The 15,514-nt window shown below is 38.5% G+C and overlaps 1 protein-coding gene across 2 annotated transcripts in view; it reads right to left on the minus strand.

The window, feature by feature from the left end:
• LOC121382639 overlaps positions 1-15,275 on the minus strand; it is a 28,016-nt gene extending 12,741 nt beyond the window's left edge. The window contains exons 1-3 of one of the 2 annotated variants that reach the window (XR_005959194.1): positions 15,139-15,275; positions 5,447-5,501; positions 539-696 (exon numbers count right to left, since the gene is read on the minus strand). Coding sequence is in view for 1 of the 2 variants with exons in the window: in XM_041512172.1 (XP_041368106.1) it covers positions 5,447-5,493 (47 nt within the window). In the remaining variant the exon portion in view is untranslated. Of the gene's footprint in view, positions 1-538; positions 697-5,446; positions 5,502-15,138 lie in introns of those variants that run through there. The other variant, XM_041512172.1, reaches the window with a different exon arrangement.
• Positions 15,276-15,514: the final 239 nt, after the last annotated feature.

Genomic DNA, 15,514 nt, shown 5'->3' on the forward strand with positions numbered 1-15,514 from the left:
GGTTGAATCGACCGTTGCCAAGCATGCAAATCGGGCCAGTTGTTCAAAAATTAATCACTGTGTAACCATTAGTTAAGAGAAATTATTAAAACCAAATATTAAATGACTTCAAAGAACAATTGAAAAATATATTAAAATTTGACTTAGAACAGCATAATAAAAAATATATTAGGCTAACCCAGCAGTGGCGTAGGAAGCTGCCAAAAGGGGGGGGGGGGGAGCACACACACCTATATATATATATATATATATATATATATATATATATATATATATATATATATATATATAACGGGGAGGGGGGGGGGCAGTATCAGTGTGGGTAGCATAACGGTAAATAATTATTGGGTGGAGTCTTTTTTTTTTCGGGGTGAGGGTATGAATAGAGCCTGTAACTTACTTTGGTAAAAACAAAAGTCCCCTCCGATTACATGCCAAATAAATGATGTCTAGACTTTCTTCTCTCTTTTTTATTTTGTTAATTCAAGATGTCTGTGGGTGCATTCTGGGATATTTAATTTCATTATTCATTATTGGGGTGGGGTTAAATTATTTAACCATTAAATGCGTTTTTGGTTAATATATCTTGATAATTTTATTTTATTCTACAAATACATAAAATATATCAGACACTACTATAACGGTCTTTCTTCTTTGTCTTCTTATTATTTGGCTTTGAACTTATCTATTAAATACCTGAAAAAGAGAAAGAAATCCAAAGACAGTCCAAATATCATCAATTAAAAACAAAGTAAATTAAGTGTGGATGAAACCAATCTTCGTCATCTCATTTATTTTTTACTTTATTGATTGATTGATTGATTTTTCTAGGAAGATAGGACAATTTACTATCATCACTGCTGATACATGTAGATCGCAACAACAAATAACATCCAGGTGCGGATATAAGTAGGTTTTTTTTTTATTAAGGGGATAGGGGCAATCTAAATCTGAGCCTATACTTTATAAAAGCAGAGTATACATCTAAAATTTCAGTTGCTATATGTAGTACCGTAGCGTCACCTTCCATGTATATATTTACCTTCGGTTGATACCGTGCGCATATGGTGTCGATTTTTAAAAATTATTATTATTATTGTTGGGTTTTTTTACCAAAGATCCACAGGTTTTTTTTCTTTCTATAAAATTTAGGTAACGTTATTCTTATCGAGTCTTACCCATTGTCTGTCCCAGCACGAGGAATTCGCACCTCCAACCGCCCCCCCCCCCCCACCCCCATTACAAAGTTCGCGTACGGGCCTGATATCCTAGTACTTTCTTTATGTAATAGAACCAACTGGCCTAGCTGTGCCCCATCGCCGGCCCAATGACACCTACCCACCCACCCCCCCACCCCTTTTACAATTACTGGCCATCCCATATAATACGTGGAAAAGAGGGAATTAACACTCGTGTACGGTGTGGTGATTTGCTTCCTTTGAGTGTATTCGAGACGTCTGGAGTCTGTGTATTCGAAACCTCTGGTGTTTTGCTGTAAAGCAGGCGAAACAAGACCGTAACAGAGAAATGTTTTGCATACTTCGAATTGTAGTTAGGTATGGGGAGCATAATTGTTTAAAACGTGTCGTTTTAGGCAGGGTTAAGGGTTAAATTACATGTTACCTAATATATCTTTTGATAATTATATTTTATTTTCACAAACCGAAATACACAAAATATACTAGATACTAAGTTATAAAGGTCTAATTTCATCTGCCTTATTATTTTATTTTTGAACATACTGTATTAAACACCTTGGGGGGGGGGGGGTGTGTACAGAAAGTGAAAATATAAAACAATAAATATAGCGTGGATGAATCCAATCTTCAGACTGCTGTTGTTTCTCCACTCCCGCTGCACTGTGAATTTTATGTGCTTAAAAAGGAACAGCTGCGAGACAAAATTTTAATAAAAATGTGGGGTTTTTTGTCGTTTTGGTGGGTTTTTTTTAAAGCGTCACAATATTGTAAATACTAATCAAAGTCAAAACTGATAGAGAGAATACACCAGTAACAACAACAGCCCCAGATAAAACCTGTACCCAAGTTCCTTTTTGAAAATACGCCAGCTCACATATTAACAAAGCAGCGCACAAACGATCGGCGATCGTTGGTCAAATCGGCGGTAAACAAGTATACAATGTTATTGGGGGCTAGAGATAATATACCGGGCCTATAACAACATATAAAACCTGTATCCAAGATCCTTTAGGAAATGACGCTAACTCACATTAATTAAACAAAACAGCTCGCAGACGAAACGATGGTTCGGATCGTTGGACAAATCGGCGGTAAACATGATATTGGTACAGCTAGAGGAGAAAGGGTAAATGGTGGCTAGAGAGAATATTCTTGCAACAACAATAACAACAACAACAGCCCCAGATACAACCTCTACCGAAGTTCCTTTTGGAAATCACGCCAACTCTCATATTGACAAATCAGCACACATTCAACCGGCGATCGTTGGGATCGTTGATCGACGGTAAACAGAAACAGAATGATATTGGTACAGCTAGTGAAAAGGTAAATGGGGTTAGATATAACATATTTGCAGCAACAACATCCCCATATAAAACCTCTTCCAGGCGCGTGTAGCACACACCCCTCCCACTTGTTGACGAATATGTACGTTTTTTTGTTTTGTTTTAAAAAAAATTTGTCCTATATATAAATAAAGATTTTTAAACATTGCCTTGTGTTCCTTCCCCCACTAGAGACTGAGCCCCCTCCATTACAGATTGTGCTCCAAACCCCCACACCCGGATATTGTTACCACGTGCCTGCGTACCAAAGTTCCTATCGAAAATCACTCCCAACGCATTTTTATATTAACAAAGCAGTTCGCAGACGAAACGACTAACGATCATTTGTCAAATCAGCGGTAAACATACATGTATAATGATATTGGTACAGATAGTGAAGAAAATGTAAATGGGAGCTAGAGGGAATATATCCACAATAAAAACAGCCTTAAATAAAAGCTGTACCCAAGTTCCTTTTGGACATCGATTAGCAAAGCAGCTTGCAGACAGACCCGCGATCGTTTGGGCCGTTGGTAAATTCAGCCGCAAACATGATATTGAAGGCGCGTGTGTACAGGGGTGTGCTTCAGGGTCTACCCTCCTCCCCCTTCATGAATTTCTTTAAAAAAATTAAAAAAATTTGCGAAGCATGACCCGACATTCCCTAAAGACATCTCTCACCAGTCTAGACACCCGCACTCAATTTTCTGCACATACGCCTGTGTGCATTGTTTTGTAACCCCCCCCCCCCCGCCCAATAAACGTAGCTCGCCAGTCTAGACCCCCCCCCCCCCTTTAAAAAACACCCTAAATAATAATACAAATAAAATGAAGTTTTTGTTAGCCGTGTAGGCAGGAACATGCACATTTATTTGTCGATTTCACTTCTTTTCTCTCAAAACCGCAATACCCTAACCCCGCCCCCCCCCCCCCCCCCCCCCCCCCGAACACATGCAGTGACGCTCCTTTTCCTTTATTACTACTAATAGTTTTTGTTTTTCAGCTATCTACAAGGGTTGCCGGTCAGTTAAATGTGTTTGGTTTTAAAATTTATTATAGTCAGTATAGAGTGAATGATTTAAGATGCCAATCGGAATATATCAATATCATAAGTTTTAGGATAATAATTTAATAATTCTGCTTTTAAAAAATGTCAACGCTGCGGCATAAAAGGTGGGTTTTTTTTTTTTTTTTTTTTTTTTTTTTATTAAATTTATTTGGGTAAGTAGGTGGTTCACTGTGGACATGGCTGATTTGGGTAAGTAGGTGGTTCACTGTGGCATGGTTGATTTGGGTAGGTAGGTGGTTCACTGTGGACATGGTTGATTTGGGTAAGTAGGTGGTTCACTGTGGACATTGCTGACTTGGATAGATAGGTGTTTCACTGTGGATTAGGGAAGGGACGATTATTCGATGTTACTGAAAACCGCAGTTTTAGGCACACGGTTCGGTGCACCGTTTCCCAATTTGCGAACCGCGGTTCATTTCGGGTTTTTTTTTTATATATAAAAGGTACATATATTATATAAAAATGTTCGCACATTGCTGGTAATCCCAATGACCCATAAATTATTCCGGCCTATCACTGCATTTGATTTCCTTAAACCGGACTTGTTTGCATGGGCGATAGGTGTGGTTCAGATCCTTCCAGAACCCGCAATTTTTGTGCCGAGACCGTAAACATTGTAACACTTCAAAATAGAGTGACCTCAGTGATTAATCCGCCGAGTGAATAAACATTTTAAGTGTATTTCGTCCCAGTTGTCAAAACTGAAAAAAACTAAAGACGTGTTCAGGGCCTGCCAAAAAATGTATGTATATAGGTAGGTAGGTGGTTCAGTGTGGACATGGTTGATTTGGGTAGATAGGTGGTTCACTGTGGACATGGCTGATTTGGGTAGGTAGGTGGTTCAGTGTGGACATGGTTGATTGAGGTAAGTAGGTGGTTCACTGTGGACATGGTTGATTTGGGTAAGTAGGTGGTTCACTGTGGACATGGCTGGTTTGAGTAGATAGGTGGGTCACTGTGGACATGCCTGATTTGGGTAGATAGGTGGTTCACTCTGGACATGATTGATTTGGGTAGATAGGTGGTTCACTGTGGACAGGGTTAATTTTGGGTATAGGTAGGTGGTTCACTGTGGACATGGCTGATTTGGGTTGATAGGTATTTCACAGTGGACATGGCTGATTTGGGTTGATAGGTGGTTCACTGTGGACATGACTGATTAAAGTAGATGTAGTTGGTTCACTGTGGAAATGGCACATTTTGGTCGATAGGCGGTTCATTCTGGACATGGCTGATTTGGGTTGATAGGTGGTTCACTGTGGACATGACTGATTAAAGTAGATGTAGTTGGTTCACTGTGGAAATGGCACATTTTGGTCGATAGGCGGTTCATTCTGGACATGGCTGATTTGGGTTGATAGGTGGTTCACTGTGGACATGACATTAAAGTGGATGTAGTTGGTTCACTGTGGAAATGGCACATTTTGGTAGATAGGCGGTTCATTCTAGACATGGCTAATTTGGGTAGGTAGGCGGTTCACTGTGGACATGGATGATTCGGTTAGATAGGTGGTTCAATGTCGTTAAACAAAATATACTTATTTTCTTCCTTCAATTATTAATTAATCACATAATATCACACATCATGTCATATCATGGCATATCATATCATATATCACATACTATATATCATATAATTTCATATCTTACCATATTATATCATATAATGTTGCATATCTTATCATATTATATCATATCTGATATCATATATTTTATGATAAATCATATCTTCACATATCATATCCGGCCATATCAGGTCATATCAAATCACTTCATATCATATATATCATGGCATGTTAAAGTTATTTCTAGTTGATATATTTGATGTTCAGCTAATGTTAAGTTAAAGTTACCTGCTTATTGCACAGACAGCGAGGAAAGCCAGAAAAATTGCCTTCATCTTGAAATCTGAAATTGCAAATATCAAGCATAATATCATGTGTATTTAAAGTACGGTCTGCATAATGCATTTTTGCATTTCCATTCAAGGACTTAACGTTTGAATTAATAGTTATACCCACACTTTACTTGGTGTATATAAACATACAGAGAGAGAGAGAGAGAGAGAGAGAGAGAGAGAGAGAGAGAGAGAGAGAGAGAGAGAGAGAGAGAGAGCGCTTATATGAAATATTTTTAGTTAAATGTTTGTGTCACTTTCATCATAATGTGTCCACACTGCATGCTTTTCTTGTGTATTTTTGGCAATGTCTACGCCCATACATACCACACCCAAGCGGGAGTTGGCTGATATCACACATATATTTATTGAAACTTTGCTCATCTAAACTTAGAACAAGCCTCATTTGAATAATGGTTTAGCTATTCCATTTTTCACAAAATCAGCTTGTTTGAATTACCGAAAATTATCATGGCCCACTTTTGTCACAAGGAAAACCCAGTGTATAAATACCAAGCATCATTACAGCTAAACCGTTTACAATGTTGGTGATAAACCAATTGTCTTTTTAAAAAATTACTCCTTGGCTGTCACGATAGCTTAAAAATTTACTTCCTATTCCAAATAATTAGCCTTCAAACATGGAACTTTGCCAGTCCAACAAGCAGACTCTTTGCGTGCATGGGTACACAAAGGAATTAACTGTCTACTGTTTCCTTAATGTTGCCATGGTAACCACCATGATTTCTCAAGTGCTATGTCTTAGAAACTTTATTCCTCTATGAATAATATGGCACCAACCATTTCCCCATTAAGTAATAAATTTGTGTCCAGTGTATTCAGCAAATGACACCGGTGAAGCTAGAAATAGAAGTGGAAATCACTACAGATGTCATGGTGGTACTGTACATTTAAGAGGTTCCTCTCGTTAACCATATACATGGGAAGTGCTACATTGTGTCCTGTTTTATTGTTAACAATCTATAGGTGTTGTTAGATTATAAAAAATGAAATAAAGGTATATTCTCAACAACAAAAAAAAGCACCTATATCACAGTTATGTGTGAATCTTCAGCAGAGATTTATGCATATCATCCTAAATGCCCACCTACGGTTTAATAATAAGAAATATACATTTATTTATAGTCTCAAGAAAATAACAAAAAGGGTCATAATTATAAAGAATACTTATTTAAAATATTTTTTAGGTAAATCTTTGTGTTACTTTCACACAGCATGCTTTTGGCTGTATTATTGGCAGTGTTCACATCCATACAAACCACATCCACAAGAGCGGGAGTTGGCGGATATTACACACACGCGCGCGCGTCCGTCTGTGTGTGTGTGTGTGCGCGCGCGCGTGTGTGTGTGGAACTTTTACTCCTGAAACCTTACAAAAAGCCTCATTTGAATAATGGTTTAGCTATTCAATTTTTTTTACAAAATCAGCTTGTTTCAAAACTACCAAAATTATCACGCCCCGCTTTTGTCATTTGAAAAATCGAGGGTATGAATACCAAGCCTCATTACAACTAAACCGTTTGCACTGCTGGTGAGAAACCAATTGTTATTTTTATATCTATGATGGGTCGTATTATAGTATGGCGTTGTCTGTTCGTCTGTCCGTCTATTAACATTTTCTTGTCCGGACCATATTTTACATACAGATGCATACACGACCATGAAACCTCACATGTAGGAACAAATTGGCATAGCGGTGTGTCGTGTACTATTACTAGATCACTGTGACCTACTTTTCACGGTCTACTGCACATAACAGTAAATCCTTGTCCGGACCTTATCTTGCATACAGATGCATAAAGGACCATCAAACCTCACATGTAGAAACAACTTTGGATGGTGGTGTGCCGCATGCTATTACTAGGTCACTGTGACCTACTTTTCACGGTCTATTGCACATAACAGTCAATCCTTGTTCGGACCATATCGTGCATACAGTTGCATGCACAGGACCATGGAATCTCACTTGTAGGACTAACTTGGGATGGCGGTGTGTCGCGTACTATTATTAGATCTCGATGCCTTTCTTTTCACTGTCTAGTGCACATAACAGTAAATCCTTGTCCTGACCATATCTTGCATACATATGCATACGGGACCATCAAACCTTACATATAGCAACAACTTTGGATTATGGCGTATCGCATACTATCACTAGGTCGCTGTGACCTACTTAAAAGTCTACTGCACATAACAATAAATTCTTATCTGGCTAATTTTGTGGCAGTTCTGTATTTTTAACATTACATACGTAAAGTGTTTCTCTGCCAATATAAATGTGTCATTGGGTGTAGTGTTTGGCAATATTCACACCCATGCAAACCACACTCAAGCGGGAGTTCGCGGATATCACACATATACAAATGTATTCAATTAAATGTTTCACAAACTCAGCTTATTTCAAAATTACCCAAATTATCACGCCCAACTTTTGTCATACGGAAATCCTGGAGTATGAATACCAAGCCTCATTACAACTAAACCGTTTGCACTGCTGGTGACAAACAAATTGTTATTTGTATACGCCCATTGATGATAAGTAGTATTATGGTAAGGCGTTGTCCGTCAGTCCGTCCATCCGCCCGTCTGCTTGTTCTTGTCCGGACCATATCTTGTATACAGAGGCATACATTACAGTCAAACCTCACATGTAGGAACAACTTGGGATATTGGTGTTTTGCGTTCTATTACTAGGTCACTGTGACCTACTTTTCATGGTCTATTGCATATAACAGTCAATCCTTATCCGGACCATTTCTTGTATACAGATACATACAAGACCATCAAACCTCACATGTAGGAACAGCTTGGGATGGCGGTGTGTCGAATACTATTACTAGGTGAATGACCTACTCTTCACGGTCTACAGCACATAACAGTAAATCCTTTTCCGGCTAATTTATAGGCAGTTCTATATTGTTTACATTACATACATAAACTGTTTATTTGTCAATATAAATGTGTCACCAGAGTGCCCATGCTAAACAAAATTTCCCTTCCTAATAAAGAACAATAGCTTCATTAATCAGACAGCAGTATCATCAGTAGTTGGTCCAAAACAAACTGTTCATCCATCCCATTGCAAACATTTCACATAATTCGAATTGAATCATGCCCATAACATATTCATTAATATCTACGGTTTTCCATCAAACTCCTGAAGCACTCCTTAGGAAATCCTTTACTGGAAATTTAATCCCTCTTGCATCGCCACAAAGTTTATTTCATCCCTCTTACATCGCCACAAAGAGGACTGCCACTCCCAGACTAGGTTACTAAGACATTTATTCATTTGTACTGCATTATATTTTACTTCAGAGACAATGCAAACAAGCTGCATACCTTGGCTGTTCTAGAATTTTGTCTTCACCCCTGTATTAAAAATGAGATTTAATCTGTAAACTTTAATAGTAATTTGTAAAGAAACATTTTAATTTTTTTCATGGATTTCTTTTTCTTTCAACTTTATTTATTTGAGTTTGTATGGGTTTAAAACTTAATAACATCGTTTTATATGAATTTTAACTTTATTACTTATGGAGTTACATGCTAATTCATCGGGTTCCTTTTCACGGAAACGGACTATATACGGAGCGGAACATGGTTATTATTCGACAAAGAACATTCTAGTTTTGATTTAGGCTGTGCAGTTAAATTCACACTACACACACTATAGACACACACACACACAAATACACATAAACACACACACATAAACACACACACATACACACAAACACACACTACACATACTGCACACCCACTGACATACATACACACAAACACACACACACACACACACACACACACACACACACACACACACGTTACTATCCAGTGATGTACCCATAGGTGTACGGCCTCTCGTTTTTGGAGGGAGGAGTGGGGAGGCAGGCTGGCTTTTGTCCGAGTTAAACGAAAACGCCCGAATCTGCATAACAACATGTGACGGTACATGCTCTTAATTTTTGTTTTCGCCTGTGGCGATATTAATTGTGTTAGAGGGCCGTGTGCAGTTCCAAATTGCACTTAGGCAGGTGGGCAACTTGTTACGTAATACTTCTGCGCGACGGTCCTCGAGCTGTACGCCTAATACACACCCAGAGCATGTGTGGAGGCCATGTGGCTAGTAGTTACGTAATATCTCCGGTAGTGCTGTTTATGGCCAGGGGATTGCTCGCGGGATGGCGACAGCCAGACTGACGATCAGAGAGAAATATACCGACTATGGGAGAGGTGGAATATCAGATGATAGGTGAGGTACCGCGTTGTACCCCCAGGCAATATTCGCTGTCTCTAAGAGTTTTGAATAAATAGATAGGGTTTAGAGATATCTGGGAGAACCATAGGAAGGTATCCCGGGGGAACGTTGTCCGTCCGGACTGGTAATTATATATTATTTCTGCTCTGTTGTATAACCTTGATGTGATTGATGTGACTTTAAATATTTTAATACTGTATTATACCAATATTATTTAGACAGTGTCTTCGGTCATCTGACGAAGTAAATTGTAGACTTTTTGTTCTAACATTATACGAGTATTTGGTAATATAAAGCTTAGCCAGTCATCCTAGAAGACTTAGGTAAACTGTAGGTTATTGTCTTTATTGTGATAGGTACCAGTATTAATTCTTTGTTACAAGGTTACTGAATGAGTAGTTAGGGTTAATTAAAACTTAACCAGTTAGGAATAGAGCTGTAATTCCTTTATTAATTAAGTTCCCCTGGAAGCGTTTCTCAATTATTACACGGGTGGGTGTTGTGTCACGGTGAAGTGATTCGCATATTGTGTAAACTAGACACCTAGAGATTAACTAATTAAGTGATCAGTTCTGGGTTGTTATTATTGTTGTTATTAATTAACTACTGCGGCTGTACATTTGTCAGCGTAGGTTAATACAGATTCCAAAGTGTATTGTGTTTTTTTTGTGTTTTCTAGTGAACTAAACGTGCTATATTACATATACTTTATAAAAGATCGTATCTTTGATCATACCTAGAGACGAGCCATACTCGGGTAAATACCGCCCGTTACAGATAGATCTAATAGATATACAGTTAGGAGAGATATTTGGATAATCGTGTTTTATTCAGTTACGGGAATTATAGAATCCCCGTGACACAACATTTATTCATATTAGCATTACTGCCAAACAGCTATGTAGGGATGCACACAAATCACTACACCTTTTTACGGGGATTACAACTAATGTTCAGTGTAGATGGAAGGACATGAAGGAAATGGTTTATTTAACGACACACTCAACACATTTTATTTACGCTTATATGGCGTCAGACATATGGTTAAGAACCACAAATATTGGGAAACCCGCTGTCGACACTTCATGGGCTACTCTTTCCGATTAGCAGACAGGATAGCACATACCACGGCCTTTGATATACCAGTCGTGGTGCACTGGCTGTGACGAGAAATAGCCCAATGGGCCCACCGACGGGGATCGATCCCAGATCGACCGCGCATCGAGCGAGCGCTGTACCACTGAGCTACGTCCCGCCCCCATTATTGAAGGGACCTTTAATTCGGTTTTTGACCAAAAAGTACACAGACGTGTGTTAGAAAAGTAATATTTCAAAGGGAGGCCACTCGCATTAATTTCATGTGGCATTTTAGTCTGCCCACAGTCACTCGCATTAATTTACAGACGCGTTAATTTCAGGATCTACGGTAGGCACTGCACATTCTTGTAAAACCAATAATCTTGTAAACACATTTTAAATGATTTTCTTAATTCAACTTCCATACGAGATAGAAATAGCAACTGTACGTTTATATCAGATCCATCCCGTTTCAAAAACAAGCCTAGCTTGGCCGTATTTATTTGGGTCTAACAAACACAAATAAAAATAAGCGTATAAAATAAAAACTACGTATTAAAAACAAAATTACACAGACATATTGCAGCAAAAATATCTAACAGGAATCAAAATGACAGCTACATGAAAGAGACCTGATATGAAAGATGTAATACATGTCTGTATTGGCAAATCACATAAAGGTCCACATTGGAAATATCCTACTTTCGGTTTCGTAATCGGTCTGTCGCTCGTATTTACGGTGCAGAACGTCACCCACTGGTAACGATCTGAACAGATCAGGCCGTTTTAAAGGCCCATATGGGCAACCTAGGGAGACACCTCAACACTCCATGGGTCCCCTTAACGAGTAGTTTACCAAGGTAAACATCTACGGTCTAAGTCTAAGCCACAAATTATACGTGCAAATTCCGCTCAGTCGATAAAATCGATAAAGTAATGGAATTAATTATTTCGTGGAGGAAAATGATATGTAGGCCTACACCAACACATATAAAGACTTAATGTATAAAAAAAACTGTATGATCTTGCAGTTTGTATTCCTCAGTGTTGGCCTACCAACATGCTAAACGAACTGTATTATACATTGCTATATCACCAGAATTACAGGAACAGTGTAGTTTCATTTCAAAATATTACTCAAAGGTAGTTATATGGAACAAGCTAGGACTTTTTGTTCGGGGGGTGGGGGGGGGGGGGGCAACTGAATAGAAAAGTCTAAAACTCCTTAAACGGTTAAGAAGAGAATTTTCTTTAAGGTTTTTTTTTTCTGAACCCCCTGCCCCCCCCCCCCCCCCCCCCCCCCCCCCCCCCCTCCCCCGCTAGCTACGGCCCTGACACGTTTTATAATATCGACCTGACGACGTCTGGTACCCAAAAGGACATTCGCGCTATTTTCGGCTGCTGATTACGTGGTATGATTGTTGACCTCGTTTCCCTTTCCCAATCGAATTTTAAAAAATTGATTTGTTGATGTTATATCAAATGTTATAAAGCAGTTGATATTTATTACAAAAATAGATCATTTGACAGCACAAGTGCCACTTCCTTTTATCACGAAAAATGTCAGTAGCGCCAGTGTTATCAACGAATATCAGTGTTGTTTTGTTTTTCTTTGTTTTTCTTGTTTTTCTTTTTTGTTTGATGTACATGTATTTTTAATTCATTAAATTATTATTGTTGTACTTCATAAATAAATAAAAAACCTCACTAAACTCTATGGTACTGTAATGTAATGTAATCTTGCATGCGATTTACAGGCCTATATCTATAGGTATTCAGAATTATGAATGGAATCATTTCGATTCCATCCAGAACTTTTATTGCAGTTTTTACGCGATACTGAATTTTATTCTAAATTTTAATTATATCTATCTGTGATATTTGTATTTTTACACAGTCCTTTACACTGTGTCTTTATTTAACTGTTGAATTTTTATATTGATGTTGATCATCACTTTAGTTTTGCATTAACCATAGTTTGACACCCAATAGCCGATGTATTTTTCGTGCTGGGGTGTCATTAAACATTCATTCATTCATTCAGAATTATGAATTGCTTAAGCAAAATTAAATAATAATAATTGTTTTGGTTGCACTAATAAAGGTGAACTGCATTTACTCTCGATACTGTTTCTATCCCCAACCCATATCACTCTTACATAAAATCAAACTACCGGTAGATTATGTATTCTCAAAAGTTCGGGGAGGCCGATAGGACTACAGAGGGATGTGCTTTGAACTTCCTTAATTTTAGGAAATCCGAACATGGCACGTGACACATATGATTATGGAGCGGCAAGGCGCTGCATTTGCATGAGTTCAGTATATACATAGACATTTTTTATTCACAGTTCAGTGTTCTCGCTGGATACAAATTATGGAGGAGTGGGGAGGGCGTTGGGTATTATTAAATAATAATAGTTAAACAATACTGACTGTAATTTTTTTTAAATAATAATAATAAAATAAATACATTTAAAAAAAAATGTTTACCGTATGTATTTGTGAATCGCATGCTCGTATGCAGGCATTTTAACAGGGAGGGGATCGGAGCGGAGGGTTCTTACTCTATCGAGTGTGTGTGTGTGTGTGTGTGTGTGTGTGTGTGTGTGTGTGTGTGTGTGTGTGAGACAGAGACAGAGAGATACACACACACACACACAGAGAGACGCACTCAGAGACACACACAGAAACACAGGAGACACACACATAGAGAGAGAGAGAGAGAGACACACACACACACATAGATACACACACACACACACACAGAGACACACAGGGAGAGACACTCACAGTGAGACACACACAGACAGAGAGAGAGAGAGACAGACGCACAGAGAGAGAGAGAGAGACACACACACACAGACACGGACAGGTGGAGGGGGTATGACAGACATAGCGGATGGAATGGGGTGGCAAGAGATCATGCATTTGTTTTTTTCCTGTTGTTTTCTTGTTCAATTAATGTAAATTATTCGTAATTTAGTTTGCTTACCCGTGTTTAACATCTGGTAGTAGTTGTCACCAAGTCACTATATCACGTATTAAAGTTTGTTTTGTTTAACGACACCGCTGGATCACATTGATGAATTAAACATCGGCTATTGTATGTCTAACATTTGGTAATTGTGACTCGTAGTCATCAGAGGAAACCCGCTACATTTTTCCCGATGAAACAAGGAATCTGTTATATGCACTTTCAAATGTGTCATCTGCAAATATCTAAGCATAGAAAGGTTACCACAGGTATTGTAGTTAATATTTTAGTCAAACATTTATTAAAATATGTTGTTGTACGTGTTTGGGCTCTTAAATAAATCATATGTGACTGATTTTATTAAATCCTGATTGCAAATGGAAAATTCGATCCAATGAATAAACGTTACGGCACAGTAATAAACATGACATTAATAAATATCGGCAACCTAGGGAGACACCTCAACACTCCATAGGTCCCCTTAACGAGTAGTTTACCAAGGTAAACATCTACGGTCTAAGTCTAAGCCACAAATTATACGTGCAAATTTCGCTCAGTCGATAAAATCGATAAAATAATGGAATTAATTATTTCGTGGAGGAAAATGATATGTAGGCCTACACCAACACATATAAAGACTTAATGTATAAAAAAAACTGTATTAAGAAAACCTTCCGAATTACGTTTCACATATAAATAGACAATTTGTCCAAACAGTAATCCTGCATTAATTAACCCGTAGAGTGCTGCAGACGTGTATACATGTTCTAGGTCAGGTATTACGACGTCACGTGGAACCGTTGTCATAGCGTCGCTATGGTTTGACTGTTTTGATTTGTTTACATATGAGGGGCGGAATGGAGCTCAGTGGTACAATTACACAGAAATTTTGCAGCAAAAATATGTAACAGGAATAAATATGACAGCTACATGAAAGAGACCTGATATGAAAGATGTAATACGTGTCTGTGTTGGAAAATCACACAAAGGTCCACATTGGAAATATTCTACTTTCGGTTTCGTAATCAGTCTGCCGCTCGTATTTACGGTGCGGGACGTCACCCACTGGTAACGATCTGAACAGACCAGGCCCTTTTAGGGGCCCCTATGGGCAACCTAGGGAGACACCTCAGCACCTAATAGGTCCCCTTAACGAGTAGTTTACCAAGGTAAACATCTACGGTTCGTTTTTCAACATGTTTACAAGTCTAAGCCACAAATCATACGTGCAAATTCCGCTCAGTTTTCAAGTGGAATCGATAAAATCATGGATAAAAGATATGTAGGCCTACCGACACATATAAACACTTACTGTATAAAGAAAACTGTATTAAGAAAACCTTCCGAGTTACGTTTCACATATAAATAGAGAGTTTTTCCAAAAAGTAATCCTGCATTAACGCGTAGAGTGCTGCAGACGTGTATACGTTCTTGGTATGGTATTATGACGTTGCGTGGTACCTTTGTCATAGCGTCGCTATGGTTTGACTGTTTTGATTTGTTTACATATGAGGGGCGGAACGTAGCTCAGTGGTACAACGCTCGCTTGCTGCGCGGTCGGTCTGGGATCGATCCCCGTCGGTGGTCCCATTGCGCTATTTCTCGTTCCAGCCAGTGCACCACGGCTGGTATATCAAAGGCCGTGGTATGTGCTATTCTGTCTGTGGGATGGTGCATATAAAAGATCC

Source organism: Gigantopelta aegis, chromosome 10 (genome assembly GCF_016097555.1).
Source record: "Gigantopelta aegis isolate Gae_Host chromosome 10, Gae_host_genome, whole genome shotgun sequence".
In the NCBI taxonomy this organism is placed as follows: Eukaryota; Metazoa; Mollusca; class Gastropoda; order Neomphalida; family Peltospiridae; genus Gigantopelta; species Gigantopelta aegis.